Source organism: Manduca sexta, chromosome 9 (assembly GCF_014839805.1).
Source record: "Manduca sexta isolate Smith_Timp_Sample1 chromosome 9, JHU_Msex_v1.0, whole genome shotgun sequence".
In the NCBI taxonomy this organism is placed as follows: domain Eukaryota; kingdom Metazoa; phylum Arthropoda; class Insecta; order Lepidoptera; family Sphingidae; genus Manduca; species Manduca sexta.
In genome coordinates this window covers 3,008,759-3,034,378 of record NC_051123.1, presented here as the reverse complement: position 1 = coordinate 3,034,378, position 25,620 = coordinate 3,008,759, and the positions used below count along the sequence as shown (strand labels likewise).

General features: G+C 36.6%; 1 protein-coding gene across 1 annotated transcript in view; it reads left to right on the top strand.

Annotated features, from left to right (window-relative positions):
- The first annotated feature begins 4,450 nt into the window (after positions 1–4,450).
- LOC115448438 (GAS2-like protein pickled eggs) overlaps positions 4,451–25,620 on the top strand; it is a 62,528-nt gene continuing 41,358 nt past the window's right edge. Inside the window, exon 1 of the mRNA XM_037436681.1 lies at positions 4,451–4,692. Within this exon, the coding sequence (XP_037292578.1) occupies positions 4,510–4,692 (183 nt within the window). The 5' untranslated portion in view covers positions 4,451–4,509. The remainder of the gene's footprint in view (positions 4,693–25,620) is intronic.

Here is a 25,620-nt window from a genome sequence, read left to right as displayed (position 1 = left end):
AATGTAGGCAGAATAGTTAATTTTATTAGTCTCGTTTTACTGTCGATGGTTTTTTATTGGGTTTGGATGATGGTCCTTTGAGACGGAATTGAAGTGTTAGTAGCGATTTTTTTAATTAGTTTTGTGTTAAATTAATTGTAGACAAAAAATGTACATTAAAATAAAAACAAAATAGATTAACCTTTGTGAATTCTTTAAAAAAATTAATGCATTGCTGAAAACTAATAATTTAAGTTCTTATAATAAATTTGGCGGTCCCAAAAGTACCTATTGTTCCAAATGAAATATCACCTCTTTTCCCCCAATCTGCCTGCAATTTACTACTAGCACAACAGAAATAAACAGTTGTTTCTGCAGACGGTACGAGGCGACAACAGACGCCGCCGGAGCGTGTCGTGGCGCAACGTCGTCATTGTCTGCTGACCGTACCGTGTCATAACCGGGCCACGTGTGAAATGGGGCTGAGAACGAAGTATTTGGAACACTTGTTAGGCTTTTTGATAGGCCTAGTTTTAAATAGGTTATATTTTTTCTCATCACATTGGTGGTTAAATAAGAATTTGAATCGGTTATAAATTAATCGAAATATTAATTCCATTCTAAAGTAAAAAAAATATATATTTTGTCGTTTTGCAGCATTCGATCCTGGCTTTAAGCGTAATAAAATTTGTTAAGATGTCATAGTCTCATTACAAATTTGATTATAGATACCACTGCTGGGCCTATTTCTACCACTAAGCTGTATTAACATTGAAATTATTGCATATCGTAGCTTCCTTTTTTCTGCCAGCCGAGTTGCCTTCGTTATTTACTTTGTACCCTTTCATTTATTTATGTCCAATATAAAATGTAGTTATAATAAGCGCTATCTTTGAGTAATAATTAAATACTCTCTTGTACTTTGGCGGGTAATAAGTGCAACTATGTTCGCCCACATGATGAATAAAGCATTTTATTTATTGGCTGTGCATTACAAAGTCAAAATTTGTAACAGTTTTGGCAATGACGAATACTGATAACCACTTTTCTCTCCCGACAAGATTACGATGAACAACAGATGAATTAGTTAATTATAATGACTCACATGTGTAATATGTAGGTCGCAAAAATGATTCACTTATGCTCCGTTCTACTGAAAAACATATGTTTATATTTAGATAAATGCCGTATTAGGCAGTGGTTTACGGTCTTGTTAGTTCATCGAGAAATATTACTTTCGCTTTATAGTCTTTAATTTCCAATATATTTGCGTTAATCTATCTATATTGTAATGATGTTGTTCGATGTACTGCTTATGTGAGCCATTTTTTTAAAAATAGCCGCTGAATGATCGCGTTTAATGATAAAGTTGTAAAATTTTTGGCCGCGAGTAGTCCCAATTTTTTAAAAAAATATTTCATTCTCTTATTATTATTCTGCGTGAAACGAAGAACCATCAAACATTCTATCATATAAAAACCGCATCAAAAGCGGTCTATTTGTTTAGCAGTTATGATGCTATAGACAACATATATAGACAGACACACACCTTAAATTTCGCACAACTGTTTTTCGGTCGGTGTTAATAAGAAAGATATTAGCAGAGGCAGAAGGAAAACTATTTTGGTATCATGCATGCCGCCTGAACTTAATTATTATAAGTATTCTAATACTAAGTACTACAACTACAATAGATTTATAATAATCATAATATCAGCCCTGTATAATATACTTTTCCACTGCTGGGCACGGCCATCCGCTACTACCGAAAGGGATTAGGCCTTAGTCCACCACGCTGGCTTAGTGCGGATTGGCAGACTTCACATACTCTCAAAATTCTTAGAGAATTTCTCAGGTATACAGGTTTCTTTACGATGCTTTCCTTTATTATTAAAGTAAGTGATAATTCATAATGAATACAGACATAACTTAAGAAAAGCCCTTGAGTTTTGTACCTGCAGACATTAGATTTATAAAGGTTTTATTTAACCTTGTATAAATGTATAACTAAATAACAAAAACACCTTTTATTCTTTTTCTCACACAAATTGCAAATTGCGTGTAACATATTGGGTATTAAAAGTTCGATAACCCGACATTCCATCAAAGATTTATTCAACTTTTACCCGATTAAAACAAATTTGCTTACATTAATTGGTTTTCGTTTGTTTTTTAATTAACGCATTTTATTAACTCTGTATATTTCGGAGCTATGAGCAATTCCAAATATTCTATATGGAAGAAAATGGTCATGAATCCATACATATGTATATTTATATTATAAATGATAAAGTAGCTCTGTCTGTTTACTCTTTTACGGCTAAATAACTAAACAGATTTCAATGATATTTGGTAGCGAAGAAGTTTGAGATCGTGGGTATGACATAGACTACTTTTATCTTGGGAAAATATATGACAGGACTTAAAACTTTTCCATGAGAGGACCGCGAGCAAAAGGTAGCTCTGTTATAATACAAGTAATAAATTAGAAGTAACCATATAAACTCCAAGAAGAAATATAAGACAGACTATAGGTAGATAAATTATCTAGAAAGTATCCTGTCTTTACGACCAGCTAGCTAATTGATGATCCTTCTCGATGATACGTTCCGAGGCAAATTATTAAAAATCCGAATATTGCCCAACATGGGCATTGATACCATAGACTCCCGGCCCATAGCCAACGCAGCCACTAAACCAACGAAGCGATTAATCCGTCAATAAAAATTCTTGTAATTCTCGGTATCATTTCCAACAAATTGCCTCATGAAGTATTCCGCAATGGGCATTTAGTGTCGTCGCGGGAGTGGAACCCTGGAAAGCGCGCAATGATGCGGCACGGGCCGAGCATGCGTGTCATGATTACCGTTTGATCTGACGATGACAGATTAATACTTTGGTAGTATGGTAGAATTGCCTTCCTAGTGTCCATGAATGGATCTTCTACTTGTTTTGTGGTTTCATTCGTAATTTTGAAAGGATAGTTGTAGAGTCATGCTGTAGCCATAATGGTCTATCAATAGCAGTCCTGCGGTCTCATAGAAAATCAGTTCAAAATATAATTTCCGTCGTGTTTTGTGAATGAGATTTTTTGTGGGCTCAAGCATCTCTAACCTCTTCTATTCTTACTCAAACATTTCACTACCGCATGATCGTAATATAGTACTAACTTATCATCACGTTTTCTCATGTCATGGGTAAGCAGGAGAGTAAGACACCTACATTTCGCCAGCTATAAGTTCTATGTAATAAAGGACGAAGATATCCCTTACTCCAAACATAATTAAAATGTGAGCATTGACTAGCAACTAGGGTTAAAACCAATATTACATCTCAAGCACATATCAATTTACTCATTAACAGAGCAATCAGTCTGGACATTTTAATTTGTCAAAATTAGCTATTAGTTGAGAGTGGCAGGTCCGGAGGGACCTTGAGCTCTTCAATTGAGTTTCATTAGCATGCTAATTGTGAACTGATTTATATCTAGAAGTTTGCAGGAAAGGAATTTATCTATTTATCTAAAAAAACAATGTTCATTGTCTGTTTATATCAGCAAGATATATTTTTTATTTATTAGGACTGGTTTAAGCAGGCAAAATAAAGTGAACAGATTGATATATTAAAACAAAAGACGAAGAATAAAATTATATATAACCTCATTGTAACTTTAATCTCCGCCTCTTTGCAGTCGGATAAAAATGACCGATTTTGTAAAACCTTTATTGCAAGTATTTTGTTTTTGATATTAATGTTTTGACCGTAATTTGATAAGCTTCAAAACTCTTCCTTCTATTTAAATAGAAAGGAATACTTAGTACTCAAATAATTTCTAAGAACTGTCCATTACTGGCGACTTGACTAAGTTGCTAATAGTTTGTCTGTTTGTGCGTCACAGCGGAACACGCTGAAGGGTTCTTGAGATAGTCACTTAGTCACGTGGAGAGTTTTAAACACTTTTGAAATGATTTTAAGGTCGTCTGACAATGGTATCGAAATTTAATTTATGAAAAATTGATAGAATATGTTATTTTTAAAATATATGTTTTTCAAACTATTTTGGAGGCAACCTGAATACAACCAGCCATTCCAATTTGAGTTATCGTTGATGTGCTTCAATATTATACTATATATCTCTTAAAAAAAAATATATAAGTAACGAGACTTCTTGTAAGCCACGATCGGCAGTGGCACGCATTTTATGACACGAGCAGTGAAGATCGGCGAGTCTCTGAGATCACTAATCTTACCCGCAACGAAATTATTCAAATGGAAGGATAGGGAGGAGTTGGAAATATATTTTCCATAAATTATAATAGCCTGCAATCGCATTGCGCCGTGATGGGTGTTTTTTTTGTACCTTAGCTACACGTAATGTGCTCAAGTTGTTTGCCGGCCATTATTTAACATTAATTATTGATGTTTAACTGTAATACGATGATTTAACTTTTAATATTATAATCAGAATATAACTTCAAAATTTTCTTTGCAGACCCAGTAATGTCCGCATAAAGTCACGCTAAAAACAAGATGGCGACCGCTGGCGCAGTCCTCTTGGAGGCGAGGCCGTTCCGGCCCTTCAAGTCCTCTGAGGAATACCTGTATGCTATGAAGGAGGATCTGGCAGAATGGCTGACGGTCCTTTACCCTGAACTCCGCATCAATGCTGATAACTTCCTGGACAGATTGGACACTGGCGTCGCTTTATGCAGGGTAAGTTGAAATTTTCTTTAAGGAACTTTTTTAATGTTGTAATGGCTTTTGATCATGATTATTTCATAGAAGGTGATGATTTGAGGATTAGCAACATAACATATGTCAAGGTGTCGGTTGTTCGACCATCAGATGGTCTTAAAGTAGTCAATGTAAAGTCAATATATCAGTTATGCAATGGGTTGCAAGTAGCAGAAAACATAAGGTTTTTTATTTATGAGTTATACTTCGTGATCACAGTTAATCGAGTTAGTAATACTATTGTTTAAAATGGAGAAAAAAAGGAAGAAAGAAAGCAAGAGCAATGAGAAAATTGTTTATAGAGAAAGAGAGGGAAGTAAAACAGAAATAATCAATTTATTATTATATTTGTCTCAGGACTTCATAAAAAGAGTTGTTTATTTGCATTTTCTTACAAATGTCATAAAATAGAACTCTACAAAAATAGATAAACACTGAAGTGGTAATAATTATTCGATAAACTAAAGCGAATGCGCTATCAATTGTCAAGTGTTTATCCGCGATAATAATTTGCTGGCCTCATTTCGATAACGTTGTTTAATTTCAATACGGTATCAATAACACCTATTTTATTACTAGACTTGTCTAAATGTCATTTAGATTTCAGGCAAGTCTATATTGATGATAGGTGTCTGCATATCTTAATATATTATTCTGATTATAAATTTGAATGTTTGTGAAGACGTTTGAATGTTAACAGGCCGCAAAAATTGCAAATCCGATTTTGATTGAATTTGGCATATAGATAAACCATATCCAAGATTAACATATAGATAGCTTCTTATTCCGAAAAGTATATATAATAAATAGTTTTGCCTTACCAGCCTATATAGAAATCTTTGGGTATATTTGTTTTACACCTGGTGTTTAGGACCTTCCCAGTCCACGATTCATAAATAACATCCCTCCTAACCCAATTTCATCCACGTCTGCCAACTTACCATAGATCAGCCAGGTACTCAGGAGATATAGTGCACAAGTGTGTGCGCAATAAACAGGTGCACTCTGTTCCTTCACTCTCATAGACCATTGACGGCAAACTGACAAGACCGAGGAGAGGCAATGCGACATGATAGGAGAGAGATCAGGCGCAGTACCAACGGCTTTACGTGTTCTCACAATTCATATGCTATCATTATCCAAGAAGAGGATTTGTTGGAAAACATGCTCGCTCCGTATTAGATAGATTTTATAGTTGTCGAAATGTAGGTGTGTTAATACTGCCTATCGTAGCAAAAAGGAAAAGGCTTGATTCTACGTATGTAGTATATTACTCGACGTTGTATGATCACTTCCTCGTACAAATAATTCCATTCACCAATCGAATAATATCGAATTAATTATAAATATTTTATACGTTCAATCAATATCGCAACTGTTTGGTATTTGACAAAGTGTATTAGGAAATAATTTAAGCTCCCTAACCGGTGCCTTGTGGCGCAAGATTCATTATAATTTATTGTACATGTGCATTATGTTGTAATACCTATTTAATTATACATGTGTGTAATTTGGAAGGACTTTTAGAGTTCCATAGCGTTATATATTCCAAACCTTCTTTGAGCGTATAAAGCTTGGTTTTTAGGTAACGTATTGAGACTATCAATTGAGGTTCTAGGTTCAATGATTGTCAGACAACAAAAAAATAAGTACCATTTTTTCGATTTAAATAAAAATTACCTTAATTACCCAAGATTATAATTTGTACCCAATATAGCGATAGGTTCGCTTTCTATCATGGTGAAGATATAACAGCGAAGTGGAAGCATTGGTTGAGTCTCTACCTACCCTACAGGTATTAAGGAATAAACGTATAGTTCATTGTATTGTAATGAATAATAGTCATACTATGAAGTTTCCCTAACACATTAACCATGTAAACAGGATAATTAAGGGAATTCTTTGAGTCATTGAAATCAGCTGATATCATTCAGTTGAATTTAGTTTTAATTTACATAATTTAGATGATATTTATCCCCGAAGGCGTAGGTAAAGATGCATCCAGTCCTAATTGTAACCAAGTTTGTTTGTTCGTGTTTGTTATAGACCTTAGTTCGTTCGTTATAAAATGCCCGGTGTACTCATGTCAAAAACTATTTAATATACCCAAAGAGGCAATTTTTGATAGCTCGTTCTCCACACCGATTACCCGTCCATGCACGGGGGTACATTGTTGCGGTCCTAAGAAGGTTCCTTTTCCTTCCCTCGTACTTCCCTTCGTCAGATATCCCCTCCCAATATTTCTCCAGGGCCCTGCAGTCGCTAAACTAAGGGATTCGAGCATTCCATTCGCAGGATTCCCCCTGTGTTGACTGCGGGGTCCCATACAAAAAAATAAATAGTTAATATAAGAATTTAAAAATGAATTTTGAAAAAGAAAACTAAACATTTGTCCAAACAATGATCATTATAATCATAATTTACAATCCCTAGAGGTCAAATAATGCATATAATTCGCCCGTTCATTGTCTATGTGTTTTGCGAAACAGTCGGGCGTGTCGGCGTGTTGCGGCAAAACGCGCGTTTGTTACCGACCTGCTAATGACTGCTTTCAACAGATGCTCAAGGTCCAACAGTATTTACGTTACTAGTGCGCAGTTACAGGAGTTTATTAATCAGAGATCACAATTTGCTTTATAAAAATATTTTGTGAAACTAAAAATGCTAAACCTTATACCTAGGTAGTTTCTGTCCATTATCTATTAGGTATACACGGAAGATTGAAAGCGTCATTTTTTTATAACATGTGCCTCCGTTTGTTACCTTAGCAAGGGCTGGCTTATACAAGCATACAGGACTTTTGGATCAACGCTTTAGGCGCTCGCAACCTTTGAAAATTAAGCAATTATGCTGAGGGCAAGAAATGACCATAATATCGTAGTCGTTTCATTGTACGGATCCTTCTTAAAATGTTAAACTTAGCAAATTTTTCTATTGTAATTTAAAGCGTCTTTCCAATGTCTTTGTTATTGTTAAAATTAATGCCTATTTTGTTTGTATTACATCGTTTTAGTACTGTAACTTTTACGGTGTATATATGCATAAATAATAAATAGAAAAATTGCTCTCTTTAAGTTACTCCTACATAATATATTCTACGACATAGACTAGTGCGGAGTGTTGTTAAATAGCATTGAGTAATTCTGATTCTATGAAAACAAACAGTGCAGTGGGATCCAATAGAATGTCAAGTAACGAGAGATAGTCGCCCCTCGGCAATCGACACAAGTATACCGGCCTGTTAGAACCGGATATACACAGGCTGATCCAGGAGGCAACACAGTACTAAGGCCACTATGGCGGGTTTTAACATCTTGTGTACGGTGGTCGCTATCCGGCCGGATATAAATCCTGCCAGCATCCAATTTCTTTCCTACTGACCATGCTGTATATTAAATAAAATCATTTTCTTTAATTTCTGTTTGATGCCAAAATACACGTAATAAGATACTACACTGACGACATACGATATCATATAGGCCGAATCCATTTATAATTTCAAATTGAAATGATTCAGTCCCACTGTAGTTCGTGGTAGCGTTACTCAGACTGACTGACGCTTTATTTTTATCTACAGAGGAAGGAACAGCGGAATGTGTGAAATCAGTAGACACAGTCGTATCGTAATCGTTATTACAGGGTCTGTCCCGGTTTACGTCCGAAAACTTTGTTCCTAAGATAGAAAGTAGAATAGTCTGCTCGTATCTTTAATATAGTATTTACAGATAATATAGCTTCCAGTTCGCGAAAGGATTTTCAAAATGAGACCAATAGTTTCAGACATTGTGAGCTCATTCTGCGTAGTACCAACAGCTAAAATTAAAAAAAATATATAATTGTAATATGTAGGTACATATTGTAATTTTTCGGATGAACAACACCTCAGTCCGCCCCGTGACCATGAAGGCTGCAGTCTTCGAAACGTCGGGATAAAAGTATAATATAAAAACCGCAATAAAATCCGTAAAATAGTTTTATTTAATGTATAAACAAACAAAAAAAAACAACTTATCTTTACTAGAAGTGATATGAGGGACAATGGATCTATAGTAGGTAGTAGGTAACTATATATTATCAAATCTCCAGATAATTTCGCGGTTAATTGACATTCACATGTATGGATGCTTTATCAAAACTCGTTAGTTTTTATAGCTCAAAGCTAATGCAATTTTAAACGGGTTTTCGGAATCGTCCCTTTAAATTAGGGCTGTGGAACTATTTTTGACATTATTATTAAGATATTTAACAATAAAAATAAAACAAATACACGCCTTTATCTTCGAAGAGGGAGGCAGAAGTATAAGTAAGGTCATCCAATTATCGCCATGTGTGTTTCATCCTAATATGTGATAGCTAATAAGGAGCGAGCATATCGCCATATCGGGCACAAATTTTAAACTCCGGACTGATACTTAGCAGAAAAAACCAATATCACCGCCCGACCCGGGTTTGGAACCCGCGACCTGAGATGGTTGTACCACGTCCGTAATACAACCAAGTCACCGCAGTAAAATAAAATAATATGATGTAACAATCTTGTCATATTAACAAACGAAGTCCTCGCCGTGTCTGTTTGAATACAATGAACTCCAAAACAACCCAACTTATTTCAATAAAATTTTGTAAGTAGATAATTTGAGACCCTGGGAAGGACATAGGATACTTTTTATCCCGCGGAAATGTATAACAGGAGTTTTATCCCGGAAAAACTAGTTTGTTAGTCTGTATTATATTAGTAACACTAACGATGACTCTCTACATTATTTTGGGATTGTAGTATATGGAACTAGGGCAACATTTCTGTATAAATCTGAATCATTCACTTGATGGTAAAGACCACAGACCATAAGCAGTAGCAACACAACCCGAACATTGAATTACAAATCATTTTCCGATACAGTAAACATGTCATCCTAAGCCATATTGTTCTGACGATGTCATGCTAATATCTGGTAATCCCTATTGGCAAACTATAATCATATTTCCTGCCTTTGATATTTAAATTTGCAATAAATTAATTAAAAAAATATTTGACTGCATTAGTGGCGTAGTTGTTGTGTGTATGCGGTACGACTAGCGCTGAGGTTTTAGTTACAAATCTCGGGCCAAAATAATTGTGACTTGGTTTCTGTATCTTAAAAATTACTCATTTGCACTCGGAGTCAGGAATTTGGCGTTGTGATTACCCCGTGAGTCAGAAATTTTGGAAGCCGTTGGTCCTGCGTCTGATTTCTCTCTGCTCATGTCGGATTGCCGTCTCACCGAATTATGAGAGTAAAGGAACAGGGAGCACCTGTGTACTGCGCTCACATTTGTGCAGTATAATATATCCTGCGTACCCGGCTGATCTTTAAGGTCGACCGCCGTGGCCGAAATTCAGTTAGAAGTTCATTCAAATTAATTAAATGTCAATTGATTTTCTCTTTGATGGTGAAGGAAAACATCGTGAAAAACCAACATACACCAATATTAGAATTTCGAAGGTAAGTATATGAAGACCAATCCGTAGTAGGTCAGCGTGGTGGACTAAGATTTAAATTCTATCGGTAGTAAAGGAGGCCCGTGTCGAGCAGAAGTACAGTATATAACACAGGGATGGTAATATTTATTATTAATTAATTTCTCACAATAATTAACATATTTTTCTGCTTGTTTACATCATATTTTATTTATGTAATGTTCTTTTGTCCTTAAATCTAAGGTCAATCACCTCAAATGATTTTGTATTTAAGTAAATAACCGGCCATTTTCTAATTTTAGACTCAAGAACCTGTTACATTCAGCCAACCCTAATCGCATAAAGTTTTTGGCTCATAAAAATTCACTCTGCGTTCGAGACGTGCAATTTGAATGTCTTTTATTTAACAAATACTTGAAGCCAGCAGTCTTTTGTTTACCGTGGTGTGTAATAAGTCTTACCAAAATATGTACCTAAGTTCACGCTAACATCTCTTAAATGATAGGTAGAACAATCAATGCAGATTGCAAGTATTTATGAAAAAAAAGATATATACTTTTTTCTTTCATTCCGATTTTGACTTTTCGAAACTATTATTCATAGAGATACATGCAAATATATGACGATTAGCATTTATCTAAAATTCATAAAATAGTGATTATTTGCCCTCATTAGCTAAACAGTTATCATTATATTTCTGGCTAAATTGTGTTTTTCTAGATAGACATTTTAGGCAGAATGTTCTTAAAGTATGACCAAATGCTACCAACACTTGTGTTAAGTAAAACATGTATGTTTATGGTATATCGTTAGTGTAAGTAGTTATTCAACCTTTCTAATAAATTTAATGACAAAATGAAATTCACTTTCAATGATATTACAGATCACTTTTTAAATAGAAACCTGTATATGTTGCTAATAAGTACTTTATCACGGTTATTAGAAAATTACAAATTAATAATTGAATTACCTTTCTATAGCTTCGAAAGAAACGTTTTTCTCAATTCTTTTCGCATAAGTAACCTAACCAATCTTTCTAAACTTAATATTAGGTTGCTAAGTTTCGGTACTAACGTAAATATTGTCAACATTTAATATCACGAATGATTACAATAAATCTTTGTCCAAACTATTAATAACATCAACTACGTTTAAATGTATTTGTAGTTTAGTTGTATTTTATCTTAAATATAGTGTTTTTTTGTTAAGTCTGTGAAACATCTTCAGCCTAAGTTCTGGGAGCTCATTAGTACGTCGCAAATGCTGCGACCTTCCCCGTGACATTAGTAGGCTCTGTAATTATGCGGCGCCAAACCGCCCATGGCGTTGCGACGGAGAGCGGCGACGTACAATTACTGTAATTGTTAAGATTTGTGGTGAGACGAATGTCGACGTAAAACAGTAAATGCTCAAGTTTTTGAAGATGTTTAAAGAAGTAAATAAAGGAAATAAGCTTGGATTGTATCAGATAAATAAAAAGGCGGATTAGTAATCCTAAAGTTTAAAGACGCTTTCTGGCGCACCTGCTCAAAGTTTCGCATTTGTTAGATTTTCAGAATATTACATTTCTACGCTAATCAGGTAAAAAAGCATCGTAAATATCTGCTGCTTTAAAGTCTCAGATTATTTAGGGCCTTCCCTGGCATGTCATTCTTTAGTAGAAAGATAATGGCCATGCTTTCTTTGACCTCTAAGAATTAACATGAAAATAAAACTATTTTTCGGACTTTTTCGCGGTTATTGTGTTATGAACCCAAAAGACCGGCTGCCAGATTTCAAGACACTAAGTTCATTCTGCGTAGATAGGAACGTCAACAGCTAAAATTAAAAGAAAGTATAATTGTATAATGTAGGTAGATATTGTAACTTTGACTTTTCGACTGACACCTCAGTCCGCCCGTGCCACGAAGACTGCAAAGTCTTCGGAACGTCGGGAAAAATCATTGCAAAAACATCCGAACAATAGTTTCATTTCGATGTCTAACATTCGCGGAAACATTAGAAGTCATCCAAGAGATTGGCTTAATTATTATGAAATATAGTAAACTATTATAACGCACTAAAAACGTGGAATCCCGTTTAAAAAAATTATACCGTTTTTATCAGGACATCTACGTGACACATGCCAATTCAAATCAACGGTGACCCATTTCGGATGGTAGGTCTGGTATAACGGTGTGTCGTGGGAACCCGCTATCTACCATCTTGACTTGCTAATTTCATTTTACCGCGGCATATCAACTCGCTTGCCTAGTCAGGACGTGGTTGGTTGAATTCCGCGTGGATTGGAATGGAATTGGTAAGGTGTTGTTATAATTCTAGGTATGATATATCATATGACGTAGATTTGGTAATTACAGTTACTGATTTATTACGTGATTATAATTGTATTATATTTTTATGTTGATATATTCGTTTGCCTAATGGCTAGCGCTACGAATGACTTCCAGTAGATTTTAATCAATTTGTCTTTTAGAATTTATAATATATCAAAAATATTTGATAAAAATAAATAACAAAAATGAGTCAAATATCCTATTAAATACGGGCTATAATATTCTTCAATACTCACCAAAATGCTTATAAACTGTTCGGTGACATTAATACATGTCTTACTTGTACGTAAAACTTGTAACTTCGCGAGGAATCGCAATACAGAATACAACATGTGTTTTTTGCTAAACGGCATGACTCAGCTAGGAGCGGCCATAATTAATGTCAGGATTTGCGTTTAGTTATTAATTTAACTAATGAATGTTTGCCGGTGAACGGATACAAATAAGGCAGTAGGAGTTTTGTATGAAAGAGTTAGATTTACAAGTGTTTCTATTTCTGCCGTCAAACATTATGCAAGCGTAATAATAATTAAATTATCATACCAGGTCTGTATTAAATATTGGCCCACTGTTGGGCATAGCCCTCAAGTGCCGAAGGGGCCATATAACTCGATTCCTTTTGGCTTCCTTTTCGTAATTTATGTATAACCCAATTATCATTAGAACAATTTGCAGGTCGCATTCATACATATTAGTGCCTAAGTATATTATGGTCGTGTTGGTTTCCCTTTCGAACATTTTCACTCTTCGCCATTGTAGCCCACCTACTGAAGGGTTTTAAACTTTAATTCACTCATTAATAAATTCTACGTGAGAATGGACAGGTGTCCAAAACAATCTATTGAATATTTATGGCCATAAAGTGAGTTTGGGAAGCCCGTGCCAAGACAGATCAATTCAAGTGGGTATGCACCACGCCTGCCAGTACCTACGTGATGAGAATCCGCGAGTCTTGGAATTCCGTTTATGTGCATTTTTATGAAATTGTTTGGAAGGTACAGTGAAGAATGACAATTTATTGGTATTATTGACTTCTAAATCGCATATTGCTCGCTTTATAGTCGACAGGGTAGCTGTCGAACTGATTGTTGAGACTAAGGTCCGCAAGTTCCAAACCAAATTATGTCATTCTACCAGTGTTCGGAACTGTGCAGGCACAACGTGTGCTGCTGACGTTTGCTTCAGTCGACTTACTCAAGAAAACAGTAACAAATTAAAATTAAAAGGCGTTAAGTGTTTGGTACGTGCACTGCTGGATCTATGGACAAAATGTTTGTAAACGAATGTTTTGCATACAACTATGGTGGAATCGCATCCTTATACACCAACACCTCTGATTTTTCATATAGGGTTGTCAAATATCTGACGAGATTTGGGATAAACTCATCTCGCCATCTATCTACGCGACTACGGCGTGCACCGTTCATAGATAAATGTTCATCAATATCGGATATCAATTTAGAGCTAATTCCAATTTCTGGACCTGCTTTAAATAATATAATAGTGAAAGTATCAGTGGATGGTAGTTTGATAGGCAATTGATATTCAAGGTCCACCGCATAATGAAACCAATGTCATTGTTTAACCCTTAAAAGATATTGTTTAATGTTTTCGTTTCTTTTCCAGGTAAGTCATTATTCTCGTGAAGGAATTATAATTAATCAGTAAGTGATTCATTCTGCTTTAACGGTGAAGGAAAACGTGAAGAAACCTCATGATCAAAAGGTTTAACATAAGAATTTCGAATAGGAATTCCCTCGGCACTAGACCAGCGTGGTGGACTAAGGCCTAGACCCTCTCAGTAGAATACAGGGTTATTGTTACCTTTTCAAACGAACTCGTCATTAAGCCGTATAAAAATAATTACAATATTTTATAATGTTTTGTAGGCTCATGATGTATCGGTCGAGTTTCTCTTAACCTTTTGTTATTCAGCAACCTCGCGGTTGAAATATTTGCTCCTCGTTATATATTTAAGTCGCGTTTGTGTTTTGTCGATGTGAATTTATATACTACTCTGTGAGTTGAATATAACATTAGGATCTCGTGTGAATCTGGCACCGGTTAGCATTTAAATATGTCGTGAGAAATTGTGCATGTAAATTACGAAATGTTGCGAATGATTTGGTGACTTTTGGCCAGAGGCGAACTTTCTAAGTTTGGCCTGAGGGGGCTAGCGCGGGAAATTGTCTTTCTTAAGAGTCTTGGTCATCTTGAGGTACATGATCAATGCTGTCTATAAAGATTTGGATTACGAGAATCCTTTCATTGATTTGCCAGCTGTCTATAAACATTAATAGGGAATTGACGATGCGTTAGGTTAGGAAATGCTGTCTTTTCTGTCCATGCCAATTTTAAGAGATACTTCATTTCGTTTACAAGAATCTGGAGAGGTAGACAAAGCTTAACAGCTATTGTCTCACGATGAGGATATAGCGTAGTTACAGTACAATATTTATTATAACTATCAAATTTGACTGCCTCGGTGGCGTAGTTGTATTGCATGCCCGGTACAATAGCGCTCTGAGGTCCTGGGTTCGAATCCCGGGTCGGGCAAAGTGATATTTGGGTTTTTCTGCTCAGTATCAGCCCGGAGTCTGGAATTTGTGCCCGATATGGCGATAGGCTCGCCCCCTATCACATCATGAGACGGAACATACTTGGCGAAAAGTGGGTGCCCTAGTTGCGCCTCTGCATACCCCTTCGGGGATAAAATGCGTGATGTTATGTATCAAATTTTTATATAATAAAGAGCTAAAGTTACTGACCATTAAATGCTTTGACGGTCAATTCGCCCCTGTTCGACTGTTTTATTTGGATAAATGTTTTTATTGCAATATAAACAGACATTAGTATTCAATACCAAGTTCACATCTAAATCAATAATGGGACCGGACTTTTACGACACTCATAAAGTTTTTAGTTGCATTCTTTTTATAGTTTGTAGCTCAAAACTGCCTATACATATATTTATCTATACATATAAAACAAAGTCCCCTTTTTTGCCTGTCTGAATGTTATCGATTTTCTCAAAATCTACTGAACGGATTTTTACGAAATTTGGTATGGAGATAGTTTAAGGAAAGGCTTAGTCTTTTTTATCCCAGAAAAAATATATAGCGGGACTTTTATCCCGATAAACTCCTACACGTAGGTGAAGTCGCGAGCAAAAGGCAGTTACTAATAAAATCATAAACTTAGTTGTAATTCTCGTAAGAGTAAGCAGAGATGTAATCAGTAGTTCCGTGGTTCATTGATTTCCATCCCGTTGCCTGATTGGTGTTAAAACTACCGTCATATGAGGCGCAAATTGTAATCTCGGATGTCGCGTGCAACGAAAATTCACTCGAAATTTGATTTCCTAGACACTAGTCTAGAATGGTCCTGTTCGATACTAATTGAACAGGACCGTTTTCTGTCTAGCGTCACGATACGACTTTATGTTATGAAAGTATAAGTTAAGTTAACCCGAAGTGTCCAAACGACAAATCACTTAAAATTAGATTGCTCAAACTTGTATCGAACTTTGAACTTCATATAAAAATTAGCATGCCTACATCAAATCAAAATTATGTAGTAAACACTAATTATTCAGAAGACATACTAACGATTTAATAAGCGTGTAAAATTTTCTTCATTTACTCTCTTCCCAATACAGTTATTATTGCCTGCTACTGGTGTTTCGTTTTACGTATAAAAACTGCATAGAATTTTTAATGAATTAATGTAAAATAATAATATGAGCACGACTACAAAAATCGTGATAAATTAAAAATGACAACCGTACGATGTTATTTTTTGTAAATAAAATCCGTATGTTTATAATAATGAATTAATGATCGGCTGTAAATCACACGGCGCAGCAAGTGTCATAAAAATGACGTGAGTCATGCTGTGTTGCCAATTATCGAAATGGACGGTGAATTATTTTATGTGACATTGATTTCCTATGACGGAAGGTTAAATATAAAAATTATAAAGTTCTTTAAATTTGGTATAAATTGAGATATTTGTTATTTCATATTCGAATTGGTAAATAAATTTAAGATATAAATGTCAGATTGATAGTTTTATATTTATACAGTTGGCCTTTGTCAAGCAATACAAACTTATGCCATATTTAGATAACTGTAATAATTAAAATAATAAAAAAATTACGATCGCTCCAAAAAGCATATTATGAAAAAAGGGCAATAAATACCTTATTAAAAAGTACATTTTGCCAAAAATTCGCTGATTGCAGCCCTTTTAAAACCCAAGGCTGGCAACACATAAAGTTGCCGAAAATGTCGCGAGGTGATGATGCCCTTACTCGAACAATATAAACAATTAGAGCAATAATAAAATGTTTAAAGGTGTAATTATTACCTTATAGCGTAGTCATTAGGGTTGGTTATTGTAATTATGGCGGTAAACGTTTCAGAGCTTTTGATACAAGGACGTTGGGGTTGCCATTAATGCCGCAAAATACTTTACCATGTGCATGATTATTATATGATTTTATTATATATTTTTTTGTCTAAACTAAGAGATAAGATTTTCAAATATTTTAACGGAATTTATGAACGAGTGATAATTGAGGCGCAATTTGAACATTTTCAAAATTAATTGAAAGATTTTCAAGAATATTCTAAAGATTAAAGTAATTATCTAAAGTAAAAGTACTTACGATCTTAATTCCCTGGCAACCCTAGTTAATGTGACTGATGGTGTTTCAATTGAATGTGTTTTATTTGGAAATAATTGTGCGCGACATGTAAGGCGCGGGCTTTTTAATTTTATCACCGCAATGCTCATTACATCGTGGCCTTGTCTTTGGCATATTGTGTTCGAGTGTCTATGGATTGTATACATGTATAATTTGATTGATATTTTAAGTGGAGTGTCACTTTAATAACTTTTTACAAGTCGCTGTAATTCTTAGACTTTTGGGATTTTAGATACAGCTTTGTCAAACAAAATAAATTGGATTGGATTGGACGCAGCTCATCATCATCATCATCATCATCATCAGCCTATATCTTTGTCCACTGCTGGACATAGGCCTCCTCCAATATACGCCATTTTACCCTGTCTTCGGCCTGTCGCATCCAGTTCTTACCAGCGACCTTTCGCAGATCGTCACTCCACCTAGCTGGAGGGCGTCCTACACTACGTTTGCCGAGCCGTGGTCTCCACTCAAGAACTCGTTTACCCCATCGGTTATCGGTTCTTCGACAGATATGCCCTGCCCACTGCCACTTCAGTTTGCTAATCCTGTGTGCTATGTCGATGACATTGGTTCTCTGACGAATGACCTCGTTACGAAGTTTATCCTTCAGAGAAACTCCGAGCATAGCACGTTCCATAGCTCGCTGAGCGACTTTGAGCTGGTGGACCAGCCGTACTGTGAGCGTCCACGTCTCGGCACCGTAGGTCATGACAGGTAGGACGCACTGGTTGAAAACCTTCGTTTTCAGACATTGTGGTAGAAGTGACGAGAAAACCCGACGCAGTTTGCCAAATGCGGCCCAGCCCAGCTGGATTCTCTTTTAACCTCCCTCTCAAGGCTGTTTCTTCCTAATTGCAGAATCTGCCCAAGGTAGGTGTATTCCGAAACAACTTCGAGAAGGTGGCCATTGACAACGATAGGTCTTGGATCTAGGTGGTCATTGATCATAAGTTTTGTCTTATCCAGATTCATTGTTAGACCTATTCGCTGTGAGGCCGAAGCTAGGCTGTTTAGCATCTGTTGTAGTTCCTCCAGTGTTTCTGCCATTATCACTATGTCGTCTGCGAAACGCAAATGCGAGATGTACTCACCATTTATGTTAATGCCCATACCTTTCCAGTCCAGAGTCTTGAACAAATCCTCCAGTGCGCTTGTGAACAGTTTTGGGGAAATAACATCCCCCCTGTCTCACCCCTCTGCGCAGCTGAATGGGTCCCGACTGCTGGTTCTGTACTTGGACACACATAGTGGCAGATTTATATAGACATATCAGCACTTCGACATAGCGATAATCTACTTGACAACGCTGTAAGGATTCCAGGACAGCCCAGGTTTCGACAGAGTCGAAGGCCTTCTCATAGTCCACAAATGCCAAACACAGGGGCCGATTATACTCCTCGGATTTCTGTATAATCTGCCTCACTGTGTGTATGTGGTCTATGGTACTGTATCCTCCGCGAAACCCAGCCTGCTCCGGGGGCTGAAACTCGTCGAGTCTCCTAGCGAGGCGATTCGTGATAACCCTGGAGAACAACTTATAGACGTGGCTCAGGAGTGAGATGGGCCTATAATTCTTTAGAAGGGTTTTATCCCCCCTCTTAAAAAAAAAGAACCACCAGACTCCTACTCCACGCATTTGGAGTTCTCCCACAGTGTAGAACGGTGTTAAACAGCTTTTGTAGCTCCTGTATGACAGGAAGGCCACCTGCCTGCAGGAGCTCCGAAGTAACTCCGTCCTCACCGGGGGCTTTTCCATTTTTAAGTTGTCTCAGAGCCAACACGATCTCGCCTTGGTCGATTTCTGGCAGATCGTCGCTGTAGTGGCGCGTCAGGGTGGCTCTGGGATCATGGTCGACATGCCGTGGATAAGGAGCATGTGCAGCGTATAATCGACCATAAAAGTCCTCAATCTCGGCAAAAATCTCCGACTGTGACGAAACGGTTTTGCCCTTTTGTGTCGTTAACTTCGTCAGGTGGCTCCTTCTAAGCTGCTGAGCAAATACCTTAGACCCTCGGTTTCGCTCTATCGCTTCTTCAATGAGGCGTGTATTGAAGCTCCGAAGGTCTCGGCGTATCATTTTTGCTATGCGCCTGTTAAGGTCTGACCTCTCTGACGAAGTAACTTGGGTGCTTTCGCGTCTATTTGCCATAAGCCGTAGAGTCTCATCCGAGAGTTTGGACTTTCTGCCTCTACGCTGCATTTTACAGATTTTGATGCCCTCTCCCTTAAGCGCATCAACCAGATTGTGTAGGATCTCGTCAATATCTTCAGAGGGTGCCAATGCAGCGAATCTATTTCCGAGCATTCTCTGGAACTTTTCGGAACCCGCCATGATTTGGAGTGGATTAGGTCGGAGCGTGGACTTCATGAGACGGCTTCTTTCAAGCTTAATATCGATATTCAGAGAGCCTCGTACAAGTCGGTGATCGGATCCGGTATTAAACCTATTGATCACTGAGACATCTCTGAATATGTGCTTTTTTGTCCGTCATGATGAAGTCGATCTCGTTCTTTGTCACAGTATCCGGACTTCGCCACGTCCACTTCCTCTGGGGTCCCTTTTGAAGAATGAATTCATCAAAAAGAGCCCCTCGTTCTCAAGAAAGTTTACGAGCATTTGTCCTCTGTGATTCCGACATCCATAACCATGTGGTCCCACTCTGGATTCGCCGTGACTTTGGGTTCCCACTTTAGCGTTGAAGTCCCCCATAACAACGTTGAAATGGGCCTTTGTGGTATTGTGCAAGGCTTTTGATATGTCCTCGTACATATCCTCCACGTCGTCGTCCGAATGTGTCGAAGTCGGTGCGTAGACCTGTATGATCTTCATGGTATATCGTTTAGATAACCGAAGAACCATATAAGCTACCCTGGTCGACACACTGGAAATTTCTTCAACGTTGTTAGTGAGGGCTCTATTGACGAGAAAGCCTACGCCACCCTGGGATATCCTATCGCCTTCGCGGTAGTATATAAGGTGGCCCGAGTCTAAGGTGATAGAGTCCTCTCCCTCTCTACGGACTTCACACAACCCTAGGACATGCCACCTTATGTTCTCTAGCTCCGTCTCCAACTGTGCGAGATGTTCATCAAGCCGAAGACTTCTGCCGTTGTAGGTTGCCAGGGTCAGTTGAGATGGGCGGCCTATCGTAGCCCGGGGATTCTTCGCACCCCTGCCCTGCCGTTACCGTGACCGCCGCCTTGGCCAGGAATAACAGGGCGACCGGGAACTGGGGGCCATTTCCTATGATTCTGTATCATTGGAGGGTTTATGCCCATAATCGCCACGCTGGGCAAACGGGTTGGCGATCGCAGAGGCACAGTTCTTCGCACCGTTAATACTGCTGCCTGTCAACGGTCTGGGGGGCTGGCTGTGCCTAGTTGAGCTAGGTTATACCGCCTTTAGCCGGTTGGAGAAAGGAAAGGAATTTATATAAGGAGGGATAATTAGAAAGGAAGAGGGAAATGGAAGGGACAAGGATACTACTGTCACGGAAGATAAGGTTTGTGACACTAGTAGCTAGAGTAGTTCGGGGTCGCATACCCGTAGCAGACCCAATAAGTTATCGGACAGATAGTTTATGGATCCACCCTCTGAACGACGCAGCTATGGGTTTAAAATTTTAGATCTAGTGGTGTCATTTATGTACGAAAATGTACTTATTAACCTGTTAAATGTGGGTTGCAAACCTAAAATAAAGATAAGTTGGTTTAATTACCACTTATAGTTAAGAAAATTACACATAGTAACTCGCCTTTGTAGACAAGTATGAAAAAATAATGTAATGCAGTTCTTGGTCTACGACCCGCGCTAGGCGAGCTTAGTGCTAAAGATTTTCTGTCATTAGAAAAGTAGTAAGGAGAAAAGGGGGAGGCATATTGAATAATAATATAATAATATCAGCCCTGTATTAATACTGTCCCACTGTTGGGCATGGGCCTTCTCTACTACTGAGAGTGCGGATTGGTAGACTTCACAAACCCTCGAAAATTCCTATAGAGAATTTCTCAGGTATGCAGGTTTCCTCACGATGTTTTCCTTCACCGTTAAAGCAAGCGATAATTCACAAAGAATACACACATATAGGCATATTTAATATATTTCCTAATTCAAATACATATTAATTAAAACTTGTATGTTTTCGAGTATAAAAATTCTTAGAAATGATGTAGGCTTATCTATTTTTTTTGGTTGAAAGAGGCCGACCATTAGTTACTTGAACTTTGTTGACTCCTTTATCTTTTTAATCTTGTAATCCATACTTCAAATGGCTCCTTAAATTCCAATAACAATTTGTATCTAATAATTCAATGGCTTATCTTTAAACATGTCATACAAACGTAATTCCTATCTCATTCAAATCAGCACAAGCGTCGCCATCTTTAGTAACTGCCAAAATCTTAATCTATGCAAATCAATGGAATCATTCGTCCGTTGAATATTAAACTTTACCACTGAGTCATAAGGTTTCAATTGACGATTGTTATTATAATATTTTACAGTAATACAGCTATGGTATCCTGCCTAAATACATCCAGTTTAGAAAGAACCTCGACTGGTGCAGTGCCGTCGGATTTGTAGGTCAGTTTATGCTGGACAGTTATGCGCATGTGCTAACAGGATGCGCGCTCCGTACGCGTTCTGAATCTATAAATGTATGTTTATAAGGATTAGCTAATTTTATTGATATTTTATGCCTCTTCTTTAACACTTATGCAATATCTGTTAGTTCAATGAATTTCATAGCACATTATGCATATATAGTTACGATTTTTAAACTCTGTTCTAAATCAGCTGGCCGTTGTACGGGTGAGCTTGACAGTAATTTACCAATAGCGCCAATGCCTAGGGAAACAAGTATCTTTAAAGAAACAAATGATAATGGTAAAGAGACATTTGTAGTACCTCTTGTAACCGCTAAAGTTACCAGTAAATATTTTCTGACCAGTTAAAGAATGCAAATAATTCAGCTCGTCACGCTTAGAAACCAAGCCAGGCTCAAAGTCAGCACTAGCATGTTCCATGACCTCTGACGTGATGCGGTCAAGTATGGCCTGTGACCATATCGAAGTACAATTGTTTACAAGCGATAAATCTGCTACGTAGGGATGATTTTTATTGTTTGACGTATTATAGCGTCATCAGGCCATTTGGGATCAGTATTATGATCCTTGTTGATCATATGAGCTTCCATATGATTGGGCTGATTACTTATGAATATTTTAGGAATAATGGAAAAGATCTGGATAAAGGAGAGAGATATGATGTCACGGATCAGTGCAATCCGAATAATATGATTACTAATGAGAGGTGCTTCCTCTGATGGTCGCTAAATTGCCTTGATTATGAACCAAATTACTAGAACGCGATTTTAGGATGAATCTTTGACGTAAGTACGACGGTTCCCATCAATCCGAGAAAAAAAAATCTTGAGTAGGCTCTAGTAATCATTTCAAATGGACTTATTTTGTCTTCGAACATATTGGTTTTTAGAAAGCAGATAAAGCAGCAAGCATAAGCTGCTGTATGATTATGTATGGTCAATTATTCATGTTTTTTTTTATTGCTCTGAATGACGAAACGAGCTTGCTGTTTGCCTGATGGTAAGCGATACAACCGCTCATAAACAGTAGAAACACCATCACCTTGAATTACAAAGTATTGTTAGGTATTCCACTGCGCTCGCCATCTTGAGACATGAGATGTTAAGTCTTATTATGTCCAGTAGTTACACTGGCTAACTGTAAGGAGCTAAGGTAAACTAGCTTAAGAAGTTAAGAGGTTAATCTAATATACTTATTGTTATCTCATAAGCGTCTATATGACTCAAGAAACAGCGTAGGTCTTCTTAAACCAACTGTTATTGTCCAGTTTTGTTAATCTATACATGCATAATTTAAGAAAACATTTTGTAACCCTTTTGGTCGGATGAGTGTGAAATTTGGCATGAGTAAAGTTCATATAGACTACAGAAAGATAAATTTTGATGTATAATATGTGTTATATATTAATTACGACAGTTGAATTTCAACCATGAGGACCACTAGTCCTATTAAAATTCCCTACCTGCCATGAACTAATAAAGAAACATACTAATATATCTGTGAAGGATTTCGCATTGTTATATTTGAATCCTAAATTATTAAAATATAATAAGTAATTTAGTAATTTAATAACATTCAACTATACTGTCAGAGAAGATACAATGAGTTAAATAGACTCTTTGATCAGTGTTTCATTTATATGAAAAATTCTGTTGTTATGCTTGGATATCGAATTGACATCTTAAATAAGTACTCAACCAATCAATAAAGCGGTAATGATTCAGAATCAAGGCGCATAGTAATATTCATTAATCGAAGAGCTATAAATTAACCGAAAATAGTCACAAATTACTAGTTTATTGTTATTGCACAAAGCTGCTGAGGTGCCAATTACTGTCACCTGTCAGTTTTCACGAACGGGAAATTCAGAAATTGATCGATTGGCGTCTATTATAAACTATAGGGCTGTAGTATTGAAAATAATGTTTTATTAAGCTGTTATGTATAGAATACATTCTTCTTGTCTTTTATCCTCGAAGGGGTAGGCAATAAAGTAAAATTCCTGCAATTTTATTTATTTTTGTATAATTTTAAGGTTTTATATGTGCGATTTTTAATTAAATTAAATTGATGTTTGAATTGCCTATGTGATATGGCAGCGCTATGAGGTCCTGGGTTCGAATCCCGGGTCGGGTAAAATGATATTTGGATGTTTCCGCTCAGTATTAGCCCTAACCCGGGGTCTGGAATTTGTACCCGATATGGCGATAGGCTCGCCCTCTATCACAACATAGCATGGAATACACACGGCAGTAGGAAGGTGCACCACTTACGCCTCTGCCTACCCCTTCTGGTATAAAAGGCGTGAATGTGTGTCTGTATATTAGGTATTAAATAATTTATTTTTATGGAAACAATGTAATAACAGACATGACGTCAAATCTTTGATAATTATCTTGTAATTACGGAAGTAATTATATTTTTATATTTATCTGGCATACTGCAGTAAGTGTAGATATACTAATCAATATATCTTCATTTATTTTTGTATTCTACAAACGTCTAGGTTTATTTTGAAACCTAAAATGGCTTGTTATCGCCTAAAATCTGTCAAACTGTTAATTAAATATAAAATTTTTAGGCAACTTTGACTAACTAAGGAGAATTCACTTTCAAAACACCGTATAATATGAGTTTAAATTTAGTTTGCGTACTCGGTACGACCAATTACGTGACCATTAAAAAACTTGTTTCAAATATATTTGAAAATGGTAGTAATAAAGGCTCTTATATGGCAACCCTGAACGGTAAATTGAACATGGCGCCTCGTTACTGCCTTTTCCATAAAAGTTTACTTGGATTTTTACATATATCCATTAAACACAAACAAACGAGATCGATTTACATTATACTAGTCATTAAAATAAATAATTCCATCGTCAATTACGATTTGCTCTTTATTTTTGTTTTATGTTATTTAATATCGATAACTGGTATATTTCAATTAAATTAATAATTCTGCTAATTGCATTACATTAGATAAACAATAAGCTTTAATATCTATCCTTAAGTTGTTAAAATAATGTTAACAGATTTTAATTAACAATAACATTTGAACTCTGCCATTATTAATATTATATTTTTTTCCGCCTTTTAGCCACAAGCGAATAGCGATTTATCAAGTGTATTACTAATTTCTATAGCATCTATTTCAGAATATTTCGGGATAATCCCATACAAATTAGATGTATTGAAACAAATACTTACAAATAGTTATCTTCCCGAACCTAGAATCTCGTAGTATACACAACACACAACATATTAACCTACATAAAAAGAAGAAAGTTACACCTATTTAGAACTATCAAATCTCAATAAATCCCCGCATCTCACGAGCAACGCCTTATTTGTATGTATGCTAACTGTCAAAATCCTTCGTTAGCTTCATTGTTTCAGAGACAATAAGCCGTAACCTGCGTAGATAACCACTTCTATTTAAGCCTCGGGCCGCGCCATATCGGACCCCCGCCTTAATCACTTTCTTTGTTTGTACGGAAGTGCGTTTTGGTGATTAACGGTTAGGGTTGCCGTGTAAAAATGTTTCTGTATTGGTAGAAAGTGCGAAGAGTTCTTGAATGTAGTTTATTTATGAGGTAGGTATCATAGTTTGTATATTTTTGCAGTAGTGTAAACATGAATGTGGTGTATTTTAAAGGTTTCTATAGACGGTATAACTAGATATAACTAACTTTGTCGCAATGTGTTTAGCGTAGTATGGAAATTTAGTGCTTTCTAAGAGTCGTGAGTCTAACCACATATATTAGACAAACATGACCTACTAGTTACCACTAAATCC